Below are 18,088 nucleotides of genomic sequence, written 5' to 3' on the forward strand. Positions count from 1 at the left end.
CCTATATGGCATCTGAATTGAAGTTAAAATTGTATACCTCAGCCCAATAATAGTGTGTATATATATATATACTTGCCCCTTGTCGGCACCATTTGTAAGGTTTGTCAAAAGAAATGGAGAGAACATGCAATTATTTTCCTGTAGGACTTTTGTTAGCCACTTCTCTGGCAGCCATGGCAACGGCCAAATTCCTTTAGGATGAATCTGCCCTTGTAGCTTTGAAAAACAACATAGTTTCTGATCCTCACTCAATCTTGGCCAAAAATTGGTCCATTTCTTCCTCTATTTGTGATTGGATTGGAGTTACTTGTGACTCTAGTCAGTCAAAGAGTGGTGGCCTTAAATATTTCTAACATGGGTTTTGAAGGCACGATTCCTGTACAGTTGGGAAACCTCTCATTTCTTGTTACTCTCGACATGAGTAACAACAGTTTTCATGGTTATTTGCCAGAAGGCATGTCTCATTTGCGTCGACTAAGTTTCATGGCTTTAAGCAACAATAATCTCGCGGGAGAAATTCCATCATGGTTGGGTGTCTTGGATAGACTTCAATACCTATCCTTGAGAAACAATTCTTTTGTTGGTCATCTTCCCACTAACATATGTGACAATCTTCCAAATCTAAAAGAGCTTGATATGTCTTTGAATCAGTTAAGCGGTGAAATACTATCAGGTTTAGCAAATTGCTCCAGATTGGAGTCATTATCTTTGTCATTCAACTGGTTCAACGGGTCCATGCCAAAAGAACTTGGGAGCTTAAAAATGCTTGAGGTGCTAGATCTTGGGTATAACCTTGTAGAAGGTAATATTTCTTGGTTTATTTATTCCCTTATTGGATGCCATATTTAAATTTGGTCACTGTAGAATCATATTTCTTGTGCTACAATCTCTTGGCTATTGCCAATTTAAAGTTTAAAGATTTACTTCAATTAAGGAGATCGGAGGTGATCCGCCGAAATATGCAGCTATACTCCAGAAGAGCTTGATTTAAGTCATAATTTTCTATTTGGGCAGATCCCAGCAGACTTGTTCAAATGCCCCTCACTCCGAATTTTGTCATTGGAACATAACAATTTGACTGGATCAATACCAAGGGAGATTAGAAACCTAACTATGCTTGAAGAGCTATACATTTATAAAAACAACCTTTCAGGTGACAAAATGGTGAAAAGTTTCAAATTTCAGCCAATTTTCTTGTTCTTTTAATATTTGTTAACAAATTGGTGCAGCAGAATATATGCATAAATAAAAAATGTGTTAAGTGGGTGGTTTTATTATTTTTTTCTGTTGGTTCAACTAGTCAGCAATTATTAATCCAAATTATTTTGGTGGAAAAATTTGCCATAATTTTGACTTGGAGAGGCAAACGGACATGAAATGAACATCAAGTGGCCTAAATTCCCTTTTTTTTTTTTTATTTAGTCAATCTTAGATATACAATTTTTACTGGTGGAAGTATATAACATGTCGATGTTACAAGGCATTAATTGGCTTATATAACATAACAACCTGTCCGAATCTCTTGCAGAAAGTTTAGGTGACTTGCTTCCTGAACTTGGAAGTTTATATCTACAGATAAACAATTTGGATGGCCAAATACCTAAAAACTTTTTAAAAAATTCCCCGCTTTAAATTCTTTGCCTAGGGATCAATAAATTCAATGGACAAATACCGAGGGGATTGGAAATTTATTAATCTATGCTTAAGAACCCATGTCAGAAATAGATAGCTATATCACGGGCATGCTAATTTTGAATGAGCTGTAGTCCTGAATTTGGTGCAACTTTTGGAGTATACGTAAATGAGATTGGTTTTGTTCATGAATTGACAGGTTCGATTCCAAATGAGATGTTCAACATCTCAACTCTAAGGGTATTTGACCTTTCTGACAATCATTTATCTGGCATTCTTCCATCAAATATGTGCCATGGCCTACACAATTTAGAAGATATTTCTCTTGCTGCGAATGACTTCAGTGGAGTCATACCTGCCTCTATCTCAAACTGTTCGAAATTGGCTACAATATCTCTTGGTGATAACAAATTTAGTGGTCGAATTCCCAATTCCATTGGAAATTTGAGACACCTCGAATTAATGTATCTATCTGCTAACAATTTGACGAGTGAATCTTCATCTCCAGAATTGAGCTTCTTCACTTCCCTCACAGGTTGCATCTCTTTAAGGATTATCTGGGTGGCAAGCAATCCATTAAATGGGATTCTTCCGAGATCCATCGGAAATCTTTCTATTTCTGTTGAATGGCTGGATCTAGCGAACTGTGGAATTAAGGGAAACATTCCAGATAGCATTGGAAATTTAAGCAATTTAAGATATTTAAATCCACGTAGCAATAGCTTGACTGGCTCAATTCCAACTACGATATGGGGTTTGCAAAAGCTTATAGGATTGGGTCTTCACAATAATTCCCTCACTGGTTCGCTCTCCGGTGATCTCTGTGGTTTGCAGAGTTTGAAGTATTTATACCTAAGTCAAAATCAGATTAGCGGTTCAATTCCAGGATGTTTCAATAATCTTACATCTTTGAGGTATCTTGACATAGCTTTCAATAGATTAACCTCTACTCTGCCAATGAGCTTGTGGGATCATAAAGATCTCGTGGTTGTCAACTTGTCATCAAATTTCTTGAGAGGACCTTTGGCTCCAGAGATGGGAGAATTAAAGTTTTTGACAACGTTAGACTTGTCAAACAATCAGTTTTCAGGTAAAATTCCCAGTACGATATGGAGTCTAGAGAGTTTGGACTATCTCTCTTTAGCAAACAACAGCTTGCAAGGATCCATTCCGGACAACCTTTGAATTGGTACCTTTGAATTTGGGCCTAGAAAACTGGTCCATTACAGAGTAACTATTCTGGTTTGGTTGGATCCCCAACGTCTCATATACTTAATGCTCACTTTTAAGGAATTAAGTAGTGGCTCGTGTATTTTTGCTCTGTAATAATTTAAGACCTATGTAGATTTCCTTGGTTTCAATATCCACCATACCAAGCTATTCGAAACAATAAAACCAAGGACAATAAAGGTGCATATGCATACATTTATTGTGCCACAACTATTCTAATTTTTTTTTTAAATTCAATTAGGAAGTGAAACTTTTCCCTAACTAACAAAAGATATTAAGAAAATAAATGTTTAAAGTTACTATGTTAGCCCATGGAAGAAAAAAAAATAGAGTAGTCCACATTTTCTTTGTCAATACCATCACCCTCACTTCATAATTGGAAAGCTACTGTTGAAAAGCTTTTGGTATCATATATATAATTGAAGACCAAGGGAGAATTGTTATTTTCTTTTTCTTTTGGTGAAAATAATATAATAGGCCTGCATTATGGAAAGTAAGGGAAAGTAAGGGAATTAATTCAACAGATTAAATGTCTATCTATTAATTTAAGTATGCGTGAAAAAAAAAAGTTGAAAAATAGTAAGTGAGCCATCAATATTTTTTTTTGGTCCTTTTAACAATAGTTTTTCCCGGACTTTTGCGTCTTTCTTAAAGGCTTGAAGGTGGTAAAGGTGAAGTACATATAAACAACATTAATATCAATTGACAGTTATATATTTATAGTTCTGAGGGGATATGAGCGTGATTAACAAATTACTTCTAAATGCACAAATCACCATATAAGATTTATGCAATAGTCTAGTCCAGCTAGGTGGCCCCAATAATTTTCTGGCGATGGGAATGGAAAATTGGCCATCAAGTAATTGAAGCACTCTTAGTTTGGTGATTATCACTTGAGTAATCCTTTGGGAGTTGTTGAGGATGATCTTCATCCATACATTTAGCAATGTGCGCATTTTTTTTTCTTTTAAGAGGTGAGTTGATCTGCATAATATTATTGGTCGTACAACTTTATTATGACTCTGTATTTTTTTAGAACATCTTTTGAATGTACTTGGATTTTAGTTGAATCACAAGTGTTTCATTTATATGGATTTTTTTTTTCTTTTTAACATCATTCGTGAGTGAAACTACACACCACTCTGGCCAATATATTGTTCTTCATTGAATCACCATTTGAACAATTGATAAGACACAACATTTTGCAGGTTAGCATGTTTTGATATGATTAAGCAATTCTGTAAGGATTGAAATTCTCGACTTGTGGCTTTGCTATCATCACATTTTGTATTATGGAAACAGAAAGTCGACAACTAGAGAAGCCAATAAAGAGTTTCTACTGCTATAGTCATCAATTCGTTCATTTTTTTCTTGAAATCAATGTGGCCCAATTTTGACCAATTTATTTGCAGGTGTATTGGTGGTTGATGGCAGAGAGTCTTATGTCTTAGGCCCAAATATATTTTACTTACTCGATGATGGCTAGATTTCGGCTTAAAACAACCCCTTAGCCGACGAATAATCAGATTGCTTGGTCATAGTATCCAAAAACAGCCGAGGCCCAGTAGCATTACGGGTCCATCATTTCTACAAATGCAGCATTATGTGCACTAGTATTATTTTGTACAAACGAACATGAAAAGAAGCATGAAAAACACGAAACTGGTTTCACTCTCAAACCTTCCCTCATTTTTCTTTTAGTTGTAATGTTTAAAGTTTTATATGATGAATACAAATTAAAAGATAAGCTTGTTTACGTGCTTAAGAAATTAAGGGTGCGCTTTGATAAAATTGAAATATGAATTCATTAAGTTATTGAATTGTTAAATATTAAATCTAATACATTTGAGTGGATACGTGAATAACCTATCACTTAGTCCCGTTTGATAACCCAATTTAACACTTAAATTTAATAGATTCGGATCTAACATATTCAAACCGTTTGATAACAAAAAATTGAACATCTAAATTAATTAAGTGGCACTGAATTTTTTAGGCAAAATTTGCTCCCAAAATTAAGTAATAGACTATTCACTTATCACTGAATGTGATATGCATTCAATTACATTAGATTTAATATTTAACAATTCAATAATTTAATATATTAATATTTCAGTTTTCAGATCTCAAACTTCAGACTTTAATTTTATCAAACGCATCCTAATTTGTCTCTGTAATCATAGAGTCAACACCAAAACACAAATTGATTTCCCTTGTGATTCTTCAATTTCCCATTTTCAAAAGGATTTTTTTCCAATTGCTAGGCACTGTTTTTGATAGCTTACATCACATCTTTATAATTATATACATTCTCTACTAAATTTTACATTTTTAAAATATTAACACTTAAAACTTCATCTTAACAAATCTCACAGACCACTTTTTTTTTTTAGAGTTTCTTTTTAGCAAAAGAATGGTAGGATTTAAAAAACGAGGAGGAGGATTGGAATCCATGGCCCCTAACTCTTGGGATCTCAACCTCAGCCCTACAACCTTTCTAAAAGGCAGTGAAACTTAAAGCCAATTTTATTCATTTACTTATTCAATTACCACTGAATCTGGATTATAAAATACAGTTGGTGATTCATGGAACCTAACACTCTACCGCACATAAAATTCAGAAGGATTACAATATATCACTGACATTCCCTGTTTTTAAATTCGTTTTTTCATATAATTGAAGTCATACATATTGTACTCGTTTTTTCTTATAAGTAGTAAGAAACTACTTGCACAATACCAAGTTATAGGCTAATAGCCTAAAATATTACTATTCAACTTGGCTATCAAACCACATCATTGCAGCCATAAATATGCGGCAGAGCCTGCAAACAACAATCAATGAATACATTTTCAGTTCTTGCCTTCTCCCCAAATTAATTTTTATATCAACCAATTTTCATTTCGAGTTGACTAAAGTCAACCATAGCCAGATGATGAGGTTTAAATACCAAGGGGATTGGAAATTTAATCTATGCTTAATAAGCTGCATCTAGATGATAGCTAATTTGACAGGTATGCTAATTTTCAATTAAGTGTAGTCTTGAATGTGGTGTAACTTTTGGAGCATATTTAAATGAGTATATTAATTTTTTTTAATATTCTTGTAATTTAACATTTATTACAATTAAGGAATCATAATCAAAGGAAAAAGGAAAGGCAACCTTTTTCCATCTTACATAATAGTGAAGCTATTTATGGTTCCACGACACTTTGTAATTTACCAATTTTTGTACTGATTTCTATGTTTTGTGACACTGAATTCTCCTATCAAGAGCTTCTTCCACTAATATGAAGTAGTTTTAACGAAGTTTTCTATTTAAGTGTAATTGGCATGGACTCACTTTATGTAGTTTTGTCAAGGGTTGCACGAGAATTTGAAAAAAATTAACCGCATTTCTATGAAAGCCATGCACGTAATAGGGTATGAATTTTGAGGAAAATTAATTCTAATGAATGAAATCACATTGGTTCTCGTAAAGCTGATAAAGTTTCAACAGATGGAAATGTACTCGTCGTCTAAAGCTTCGCAAAGCTAATCAAAGAGGAGCCAGAAAATATCTTTAAAGTAGCTTTGCTTAGGTATCAGAAATTACACTTACTCTCTTGGCGACACAATACTATAATAATCTTGAAAAGAATACTAATACCCAAATTTGCAAAAACCTAAAAGCCAAAACAAAAGAGAGAAAATAATAATTAAGATAAATGATGATTGAAATAAAATTTTAAAACCATTTAAGTTTATTTTTGCTAAATTTGAGTACAATTTGATGATTTCACCATTTTGGGTTTATTTCGTCTAAAAATATGAATTTCAATGTCTGAGGAACGTATATGAAATTATGCTAAATCTTTGGGAGAGATGTAATGAGTTGGCCCTAAAATGTGAGTGCAGATGTTATGGCAAATTTCCATCAAAGTTCAGAAAGAACCACACTTCTTTTTGACTGATTTAGTGTTTCCAGTTGATAAGAGTATATCTGTTGTACTAGTACATACATCACATGGTGGAATTGGAACGTAAGAGAACTGATGGATTTGATTAAAACCATAAAGGTTGTTCATAACATCTAACGGTGGTTCCTTTCACCTTTGGCGGTTCCATAACGTGATGTACACTTCGTATTTTGAATGGTCAAATAAGCCAAATCTTTCTATTATTTAAGTCGTCATCAAAGTTGAATATTAAGTTTCTACCACTTATATATAACATCAACTAATCAATAAAAATCTGTAGTTTCCACAAGTCTTTACCAAAATTTCCACGTCAACTGGCATGTCAAACCTGGAGATGATCTTCTTTTTTTTTTCCCCACAATAAAGGAATCCTAATCAAAGGAAAAAAAGGGGAAGAGAGCCTCTTTCCACCTTGCATTAATTTTGGAAGACATAGATGTTAAAATCTTTCATATTGTTTGATCAAATCAATCTTTTTGTTTCCATTCCAATTATGAGACAAGTCTAGGTTTTCATCTTTCATTTGTCTAAACTTTATTTATTTCTCTGGACCTTCCACTGACATTTGATATTCTAATCAAATCTTTTCTTGGTTTCTAACATTTTTCTTCGTGATTTTTCCACACTTCCCCACCTTCATTTCCGTTGTAGAAAGACATACTTACCATTCATACTTACCTTCTATTTATGGTTCTAATTCTGGGCAGACACTAAAACATTTGTGCCTGAAGAGACGCTGAAACAATGTTTATTTTTTTTTGCGGTACAGCCAAAATTTTGTAATTTACCAATTTTCTAAGTTTTGTGACACTGAATTCTTCTGTCAACAACTACTTCCACTGATATAAAGTAGTTTAAATGAAGTTTCCATTTAAGTTAATTGGCGTGGTCTCGGTTTTTATGTAGTTTTGTCAAGGGTTGCACGAGAATTTGAAAAAAATTAATCGCATTTCTATGAAAGTCATGCACGTAATAGGGTATGAATTTTGAGGAAAATTAATTCTAATTAATGAAATCACATTGGTTCTCGTAAAGCTGATAAAGTTTCAACAGATGGAAATGTACTCGTCGTCTAAAGCTTCGCAAAGCTAATCAAAGAGGAGCCAGAAAATATCTTTAAAGTGTTTTAATTCGGGAATAACTTTACATACCTCCCTTGAGGTTTAGCCTTGCTTAGGTATCTAAAAACTTACACTTACTCTCTTGGCCAGACAGATGCTATGATAACCATGAAAAGAATACTTATACCCGAATTTGCAAAAAAAAAAAAAAAAAAAACAGGAAACACAATAATTAAGATCACTAATGATTGAAAATAATTTTTTTTAAAAACCACATATGGGTATTGCAAAGTTAGAGTACAATCTGATGATGTCATCATTAATTTATACATTAATTTAGTTAACTGAAATACCAATAGTGCCCTTACTTAAATGCTAAATCAATTGACAGTTTAACTACTTTGTATAAAAGTATAGGGGGATTACGTGAATAAATACAAAAATCATAGGGGAATAAAGTGAAAATTTATACAAACCATGAGGAGGTTACATAAAAATTAAGATTTTATTACATGCGCTTTTGAGCATTGTTTGGTACAAACACCGTAACTGATTGTACTTTCTGTCCATTTTTCACTTTACATAAAACCATAGAGAGGTTATGTGGCTATTTGAAAATCGCTAGGGGGTTATTTGGGATTATGTAAAGTCACAAGGGATTGTAGGTAATTTATCCTATATTATATTGTGGGACTAAAACTTAATAGAACTGATGAATTTGAATAAAACCATAAAGTTGGTTCATAACATCTAATGGTAGTTCCACATTTGACGGTTCAATAACGTGATATGCACTTAGTCTTTTAAAGTGTCAAACAAGCCAAGTCTTCCTATTGTTTAAGTCGTAATCAAAGTTAACTATTAAATTTTTTTTCTAGTTGGATATTAAGTTTCTGCCACTTATATAACATCAACCAATCAATAAAAATCTGTAGTTTTCACAAGTCTTTGCCAAAATTTCCACATCAATTGGCGTGTCAAATATGGAGATGATTTTTTTCCACAATTAAGGAATCCTAATCAAAGGATAAAAAGGACAGACAATGTTTTTCCACCTTGCATTTATTTTGAAAGACATAGATGTTAAAGTCTCTCATATTGTTTATGAACTGATGAATTTGAATAAAACCATAAAGTTGGTTCATAACACATAACGGTAGTTTCACCTTTCACAGTTCAATAACGTGATATGCACTTTGTCTTTTAAAGGGTCAAACAAGCCAAATCTTCTTATTGTTTAAGTCGTAATCAAAGTTAAATATTAAATTTTTTCCTAGTTAGATAGTAAGTTTCTATCACTCATATAACATCAACCAATCAATAAAAATCTGCAGTTTTCACAAGTCTTTGCCAAAATTTCCATGTCAATTGGCGTGTCAAATATGGAGATGATTTTTTTCCACAATTAAGGAATCCTAATCAAAGGATAAAAAGGAAAGACAACTTTTTCCCACCTTGCATTTATTTTGAAAGACATAGATGTTAATGTCTTTGATATTGTTTGATAAAATCAATCTTTTTGTTTTCGTTCTTCTTGTGTGACAAGTCTAACTTTTCATCTTTCATTTGTTTAAACCTTATTTATTTCTCTAAAACTTCTACTCATATTTGGTTTTTTTCTAATCAACTCTTTTATTGTTTTCTAACATTTGTCTTCTTGATTTTTCCATGACTTTTCCCCTTCATTTGCATTGTAGAAATATATACTTACCTTCCATTTTATTTGAATTTTCATCTTGTAAGAAAGTATACTTAAATTTGTATCACAAAGTTATTAATAGCATGATCAATCCTATCGAAGAGGATATGTTAGCAATAAAGTATTTGGATATGCTTGGGCCATTTAGAATTTGGCTAAAACCTGGTTGCTAATACGAAGAGTCAAACGAGACTAGTTTTCATTTTGTTTAAGTCATCATCAAAACTGGATATTAAATTTCTCTCACATTAACTAATTAATAAGAATGTTTTAGTTTCCACAAGTCTTTGCCAAAATTTCCACGTCAACAGGCGTGTCAAATATGGAGAACCAATAGGAGTCATCTATGGTAGGTACTGATGTTACTTCCTACCGTAGCACATCATGAAAGCATTCTCAGTGAGAAGTTATAAATATTTGATGTGATTTGTGGCAGGCCCCAATGATAAATAAATTTCATATGAAATTTTTATTGTTAATGTAAACAAAACAAATTTTCACAGTATAATTTTTACATTAGTAGTTATAATGCTTAAGGCTGATTGTGTTGAAAAGTAAAAAATAAAAGTAAAATAATAGTTATTTTGACAATTTGTATTTAGGTAGTTTAATTAAAAGTGCCTAAATACATGGGTAAAATTTGATGGATTAAAAATAACTTAAAAAATCAAATTCTTGGTCGAAATATTTAAGAATTGTATATTTGGAATGAATGGATGTTTCGCATGATAAAGAAAAATACAAACTTTGGTGCAGGCCTGCCACTGTTAGTGTCACAAATCAAAGTTAATCTCTTTACTCTTACTAGGAAAATTCAGTGTAGGTTGATGGAGATGGTCTGTCTTTCCCTCCATACAATTTAATTGTTAGACAGAATCCATTTCATAATCATAAATGCTGCTAGTAGTTGACAGCATTTGATCTTGAGATACAGATATTGCATCTCAATGGAAGTATATATATGCTTACTTCCCCATCGTCAGCTCTATTTGTATTAGTCAAAAGAAATGGAGAGAGCATACTATTACTTTCCTGTAGGACTTTTATTAGCCACTTCTCTGTTAGCCGTGGGCACAGCCGATATCATAAATGATAAATCTGCCCTTGTAGCTTTCAAAAATCACATAGTTCTTGATCCTCACTCAATTGTGGCCAAAAATTGGTCCATTTCTTACTCTGTCTGTGATTGGATTGGAGTTACATGTGACTTTAGTCGTCAAAGAGTGGTGGCATTAAATATTTCTAACATGGGTTTTGCAGGCACGATTCCTCCACAACTGGGAAACCTCTCATTCCTTGTTTCTGTCGACATGAGCAACAACAATTTTTATGGTCATTTGCCAAAAGGAATGTCTCATTTGCGTCGACTAAGTTTCATGGCTTTAGGCAACAACATTCTCACGGGAGAAATTCCATCATGGTTAGGTGTCTTGGATAGACTTCAATACCTGTCCTTGAGAGAGAATAATTTTGTTGGCCATCTTCCTGCTAACATATGCGACAACCTTCCAAATCTAAAAAAGCTCGATCTGTATTGGAATCAATTGAGTGGCCAGCTACTATCAGGTTTATCAAACTGCTCCGGACTCAAGTCGTTAGATTTGTCACTCAACCAGTTCAATGGTTACATACCAAAAGCGGTGGGGAACCTGAAAATGCTTGAGGAGCTACATCTCGACAATAACATCTTGAAAGGTTACTTTCTTGTTTTCTTAATCTTTATTCAGTTCCATATTTACATTTTGTCACTGTATAATTATCTTAATTTCTTGTGCTACAATCTCTTGATCTTTGGCCCTTTTAAATATTTTTTTAAAGTTAAAGAGATTTAGGTGTTTGGGTGATCCCCTGAAACGAAACTCTGAATCTACCCACGAAAGCAGCAACACGGTTCTATGCCACCCACAATCTTCAAAACCTCCACATTGGAATTTGTTGATTTTGTAGAATAACGATTATCTGGTAATATTCCTACTGACATATGCCACAGTATTCCAAATGTAAAAGAGCTCTATCGCCTTTGGAATCAGTAGCAGGTTCAACAAAATGCTCTATCGACTTGGGGTATGGTGTTTTGTCATTCAACGGATACATACCAAAAAGAAGTTGGAAATTTGAAAATGCTTCAGTATCTATATCTTGGCACTAACAATTCGAGGGAGGGGGGGATGGGGTGGTTGTATTAGAAGGGTATAATTGTCTTTTTAATTGAACCACTAGCAAGGGACCAAAAGTAAATCAAAATTAATGCTAAGGTAAACCATAGCAAGGGAGGAATTATGTATTTATAATTAAAACTATTCTTTATGTATTTATAATTAAAATTATTCTTTATGTATTGCGCAATTTAAATTTTGTCACAGTACAATCGTAATTCTTGTACTACAAATCTCTTTGATTTTGGGCCGAAAAAAAAAAGGCATACATTTAGTTCTAACGAATTGGTGGTAATTCCTCCAAGTTTCGCAGGTAGCATTCCCGAAGAGATAGGCAATCTCCAGAGCTTGAGGGCCTTGTCCATAGAAAGCAGCAATTTGAGTGGATCAATACCCAGGGAAATTGGAAACGTAACTATGCTTGAAGGAGTAGATTTTTCTAACAACAGACTTACAGGTAACAAAGTGGCAAGAAGTTTCTAATTTCTGCTGCTTCTGTTAACAATTGTTAGCAGATTGGTGCGACACAATATATATATGCTTGAATTAAAAAATTTGTTAAGTGGGTGGTTTTATTGTTATTATTATTATTATTTAAATGGTTCAACTAGTCAGCAACAGTAGTATTAATCCAAAACTGTTTTATTTAACTTGGAGGGGCAAACAGACATGAAATTAATGAACTTCAAGTTGCCAAAAATCCCCTTTTTTTTAAATTTTTTTTGAATTTTGTCAATTTTAGATATACATTTTTTATCGGTGGAATTATATAACATGTTCCTGAATTTGGAAGTTTATATCTACAGATAAACTTTTTCAAAAAATTCCTCGCTTTAAATTCTTTACATAGGGATCAACAAACTCAACGGGCAAATACTAAGGGGGGATTGGAAATTTGTTAATCTACTATGCTTAAGAAGCTGTATCTAGATGATAGCTAATTTGACAGGTATATATGTTAATTTTCAACGAGTTGTAATCCTGAATTTGGTGCAACTTTTGAAGTATTTTTAAATGAGATGGGTTTTTGTTCATGGATCGACAGGTCCGATTCCAAACGAGATTGGCAACTTGCTCAAATTGGAAAGCCTTGACTTGGGATGGAATAGCTTAAGTGGTTCGATACCAGTTGCTATCTTCAATATCTCAACTCTGAGGATGCTCCGCCTTCATGACAATCAATTATCTGGCGTTCTTCCATCAAATATGTGCCATGGCCTACACAATCTGGAAGATATTGATCTTTGTGACAGCCCCACCTCCCCCTAAGGCGAACCAAAGGGTTCGGCGGGCCGCCTGCCCAACTCTCGCCGGGACTAACGGTTCAGTTGAGCGATCCAATCCGTTTCGGGACATACAAACGGGCGTAAACAAGCCAAAATGTCAAAATAAAAAAAAATAAAACCGGAGTCGGCCATGAATAGTAACCGACACGTCAAAACCCAACCAAACATCAAGCAAATATTTACATGTTGAAATTTAGCAGATACCAACCAAAGTGGTATACCAAAGTGATTCAAAAGTGGATACAAGTACGGTTTGCCAAATCAAAAGGGAAATGGACCCAAAAGTACATTTAGGGTTTCAATCAATGAGCTATACAAAAGATATGTCCAACTAGCTCAATTCGGCAACCAACTATCAATTGCAGTCCAAAAATATTTATTTTCCTGTAAGGAAAACAAAAGGAATAGGGTGAGTTTAAACCCAGTGAGATAATACCACTCAAGCAGCAAAGTTCACATAAGCATAAAGCTTTTCATTCCAATTCATCAAAAGTAAACAAAGGCACACATTAATGGTGCTGATAAAAGGATACGGGCGGCTCTCAAGAGCCCTCTTCCTCGTTTGCATTCTTGATCGAATCTCATTGACTCTCCGTCAATGTTTCAAAGTAACCAACCGTAGACTCCACTTTACTTCCATTCCTTCCACCCAACATACCCCTACCGGACCCGAACTCCAAACACTTGCACTGTGGTATTACTCGAGTATACCGGAATCGAGAGTCTCTCATACTACAAGATTCCATATAACAGTCCCCAAGGTTCATTAATTGGCACGACCAAGCCCTCGCCGGCTCGATTCAATCAATTACCAATGGGGTTGAGCTCAATGGTAACAATCATGGTCGTTGGATACTCGTCCAATCGACACCAAGTCAAGTACTTTTCATTTCATGTAACATTCCATGTAACATTCCAATAACATAAGAAATAAGTGAGAGTGATAAAGTACACCCTCATTTCAATCAATATCGATGGTGCAATAACATTTAACTCATCAAGTTCAAGTATCAAAGCCATATAGTAACACACAAGTGAGTAGTACACTCACCACGCTTGCAAATGATATTTCATGCACCTCCGTCAAAGGAGCGTCGTGAACCACCGTCACGCCCTAAAATATGCAAACAAGTACAATGAGACTCGATAACGAGTCATAAAACAGTGCCAAATATGACCAAAATAGGATTCCATAAGCATACATAAGCATTAGAGGAAACCAGAAAAATCCGGAAATGGAGTTAAGCGTTAACCCGAAAAAAATAGTTTTTGACATCATTTTGCGGTTTTGGTGGCAATGGCACTACGATTATCGGGTGAAGGTGCAAGACCCACCGTTTCGAAGCTAAGAGATAGGGTTACAATATTACAGAAGGTCACTCAACCCAGTTTCGAGTGTAACTAGGTCAAAATGCAAGATACTACACCAGAACCGCAAAAACAGATTCACAGAACGCATTCTAATACAAATATCATAAATCAAGCTACCTAAGTCCAAATCCAGAAATTCCAAAGCCATCTGAAAGCTAAGAAACATGGCTACATTTCATCAGAAGACCTCAACAACCAATTCCTAAGCATTCCTAACCAAAATAACCAATTACAGAAGCAATTCCCAAATTCGGGTAAAACCAGGGCAGCAAGGGTAATTCCGTCTTTTCTCAAGTTATACTACTCCGATTGACCTGAAATTTTGCAGGCACCTCTAAAATATCATTCCCTAAAACTTTCATGTTTTAACCCAAGGCCAATTTGGCATCTAACTATGAGCTACAAAACCGGGCAGAATGTAATTCCAAGAACCCTAATTTTCCAGTTTTCTTTCCAAAATAGAAATTGCTTGCAATTAACCACTTTTTCCATCTTCTAGCTTCCTTAAATATCATTTCCAATCATCATACATGACCACATAATCATATTCATATGAAAACAGAAAAATCCCCAATAATTACAAAACTTCACCAATTCAACCAAAAATCAAGATATAATCCATAAAAGTGCATCTTATACTACCACCAATCATGAATTAATCATCATTAGAGGGAGGAGAGGGGTCCTTCACTACTCACCTTAGTAAAACAAGAGAGAGAGCAATTAGTCACCTTAGCTTTCCAAACAACTCCACAAAACACCTCACTATCACTCACTTAAGGTTTCCTATGGAGCAAAACCAAGATTCAATGGTTGATTTGGTAGATTGGAGCAAGATTGAAGCAAACCTTGGAGAGCTTTTTCTTTCTTTCTTCCTTGTAGAGAGGTTCGGCCATAAGCTTGGGAAAAATGGAAGATTTTTGGTCAATTTTTGGGTTTATTTAGTAAATGGTAAAAGGATGAATAGTAAGTCAAATGTAGGAATGAATCTCTAAGTGACACATGTCACTTTCATTAATTACTTGCCTAACTTTTTCTCTCTCTCACACCAACCACTTGGTAACCTCTAAATATCTCATAACAACCGATAAATTAAACCCAATATCCAAATCTTAACCTAGTTGGCCGAATTTTACCGAACTTTTCGCACTAGTGGGTCCCACGTCCGATATACATTCTTATTTTCTAAAAATCTAACCGATACTAGAAAACTCATCTAAAAACTATATTTACTCATAAAAATTATTTTCACAATTTTCGAATAAATAAAATGTGGAAAAGCGTGTAATTAATATTAGCAATTAAGAAAAGTACGGGTTCTCACAATCTTGGTGGGAATAACTTCAGCGGAGCCATACCTGCCTCTATCTCAAACTGTTCCAAACTAATTGCAATATCTCTTTATGATAACAAATTCAGCGGTCCAATTCCCAATTCCATTGGAAATTTGAGACACCTTGAATTTCTAGATCTGTCTGCTAACAATTTGACGAGTGAATCTTCATCCCCAGAATTGGGTCTCTTCACTTCCCTCACAGGTTGCATCTCTTTAAGAGATAGCATTGTGGGAGACAATCCGTTAAATGGGGTTCTTCCGAGATCCAACGGGAATCTTTCTATTTCTGTTGAATGGTTGGATGTAAGGAACTGTGGACTCAGGGGGAACATTCTAGACAGCATTGGAAACTTGAGCAATTTAGTTTATTTAGGTCTAGGTGACAATAGCTGGACTGGATCAATTCCAACTGCAATATGGGGTTTGCAAAAGCTTCAGTATTTGGATCTTAGCAATATTTCCCTCACTGGTCCGCTCTCTCGTGGTCTCTGTGGATTGCAGAGTTTGGAGGGTTTAGGCCTAAGTCAAAATCAGATTAGCGGTTCAATTCCAGGATGTTTTAATAATCTTACATCTTTGAAATATCTTAACATTGCTTTCAATAGATTAACCTCTACTCCTGCCAATGGGCTTGTGGGATCTTAAAGGTCTCCAGGAGGTCAACTTGTCGTCGAATTTATTGAGAGGACCTTTGGCTCCAGACATGGGAGGATTAAAGAATTTGACAAGGTTAGACTTGTCAAACAATCAATTTTCAGGCAAAATCCCAAGCACCATTTGGAGTTTAGAGAATTTGGACCATCTTTTTTTATCAAATAACAGTTTGAGAGGATCAATTCCGGACAACTTTTGAATTGATACCTTTGAATTTGGGGCTAGAAAACTGGCCCATTACTGAGTAACTTCTCTTGTTGGATCCCCAATATACTTAAATGTTCACTTTTAAGGAACTAAGTGGTGGCTCATGTATTCTTACCCTGTAATAAATTAAGGCTTGTGTAGACTTTCTTGGGTCCAATATGCACCATACCCGGCTATTCCAAACAATAAAATCAAGCACAATAAAGGTGCATATGCATATATTTATTGTGTCAGAACTATTCTGATTTTTTTTAATATAAAAATTCATTTTTCTTTAAAAAAATGCAGTACACTTTTTCTTTGTCAGTACCATCACTCCCACTTCATAATTGGAAAACTACAGTCGAATAGCTTTTGGTATGATAATTGAAGACTAAAGGTTAGTTTTGTTATTTTCTTGTTGCTTTGGTGAAAATAATAATATAACAGACCGGCATCATGGAAAGTAAGGTTACAGATATTTGCAGCAAATGACTGACACAAATTCACTTGTTCTTCCACTTGAAATATGGAGAACAGCCCCGATTAAATCAACAGATTAAATATCTGTGTATTAATTTAAGTATGCGTGAAACAAAAAAGTTGAAAAATAGAAAGGGAGCCATCAATATTTGTTTTTGGTCCTTTTAGCATTGTTTTGCCCAGGACTTTTTTTTGCGTCTTTCTTAAAGGCTTGGAGGTGGCAAAGGTGAAGTACATATATACAACATTAATATCAGTTGAGGATCATATAGTGCAAAAATAAACCAAGCCATTGGCTAATGGCCTAAAATATTACTATCAGTTATTCTTTTGGGCAAAAAACCTCAGCGGCCATTAAACTATTAGCGAGATCATGTTTTGGCCATCGAACTATTTTTTGTCAATAATTGGCCACTAAACAATTTAATCCGTAAACCCATGATCATTTCGTTGTTAATTGCTCTTAAGTTCTAAAATTAGCATTGCACGTGGCCATGTCCGAGGGCAATTTTGTCCAGTAATTTACTGACCCTGCAACCCAACTCCTCTGTTTCCTCGCCTTCTGAGACAGGGTACCCACTAGAGAATTGACCGTCTCTGAACTGATAGCCGACACAAGATCCCCCAGCATATATCAACATAAAAACATGTCTTCTTCCTTCCAGTAATTTCCCCATAGATTGAGAATGTAAAGTTAGAAAAACCTACATAAGAACAACTCTGAAATTGCAAAAAGCAATGCATAATTAAAGAACCAAAGAGAAGGAGGGAGCCGGGAACATACGGGAGCACAAGGAAGCAAGAAGAGCCACAAATGTAGACTCCCTCAGCAACCCATAAGACAGCTTGCAGTAATTTCCTTATATTGTCATCCAACTCTGTAACTAAACCGTCGCCACCGACGCCGGCGGTTGTTGTAATGGGACTCGAATTCCGGCGACGGCGAGCCCCATTGGAAAGATAAAGTTCAGTACTAGCAATTCCAAATTTAAACCACCCCTTATTCTCCTTGGTCTTGAATTTATCAAAATTAG

General features: G+C 34.7%; 2 protein-coding genes across 2 annotated transcripts; both read left to right on the plus strand.

Moving 5' to 3' along the window:
• The first annotated feature begins 354 nt into the window (after positions 1-354).
• LOC113756548 (receptor kinase-like protein Xa21) lies at positions 355-2,817 on the plus strand. The gene is made up of 2 exons (XM_027300185.1): positions 355-802; positions 1,832-2,817. Exons 1-2 carry the CDS (start codon positions 355-357, stop codon positions 2,815-2,817), a joined length of 1,434 nt encoding a protein of 477 aa, XP_027155986.1.
• A 7,772-nt stretch (positions 2,818-10,589) lies between these two features.
• On the plus strand, positions 10,590-16,376 carry LOC113756549 (leucine-rich repeat receptor-like protein kinase PEPR1). The gene is made up of 4 exons (XM_027300186.1): positions 10,590-11,277; positions 12,052-12,195; positions 12,784-12,984; positions 15,865-16,376. The coding sequence occupies exons 1-4, from the start codon at positions 10,590-10,592 to the stop codon at positions 16,374-16,376; spliced, it is 1,545 nt and encodes a 514-aa protein (XP_027155987.1).
• The last annotated feature ends 1,712 nt before the right edge of the window (positions 16,377-18,088 follow it).

This window comes from Coffea eugenioides, unplaced genomic scaffold, assembly GCF_003713205.1.
Source record: "Coffea eugenioides isolate CCC68of unplaced genomic scaffold, Ceug_1.0 ScVebR1_23;HRSCAF=104, whole genome shotgun sequence".
NCBI classification, from domain to species: domain Eukaryota; kingdom Viridiplantae; phylum Streptophyta; class Magnoliopsida; order Gentianales; family Rubiaceae; genus Coffea; species Coffea eugenioides.

Excerpts from the sequence above, each read along its gene's own strand:
- LOC113756548 (XM_027300185.1), top strand. The coding sequence starts at position 355 with ATGGGTTTTGAAGGCACGATTCCTGTACAGTTGGGAAACCTCTCATTT. Across the intron at positions 803-1,831 it reads TGGGTATAACCTTGTAGAAG|GTTCGATTCCAAATGAGATG; the intron begins GTAATATTTCTT and ends ATGAATTGACAG.
- LOC113756549 (XM_027300186.1), top strand. The coding sequence starts at position 10,590 with ATGGAGAGAGCATACTATTACTTTCCTGTAGGACTTTTATTAGCCACT. Across the intron at positions 12,196-12,783 it reads TTCTAACAACAGACTTACAG|GTCCGATTCCAAACGAGATT; the intron begins GTAACAAAGTGG and ends ATGGATCGACAG. Across the intron at positions 12,985-15,864 it reads TCTGGAAGATATTGATCTTT|ATCTGTCTGCTAACAATTTG; the intron begins GTGACAGCCCCA and ends TTGAATTTCTAG.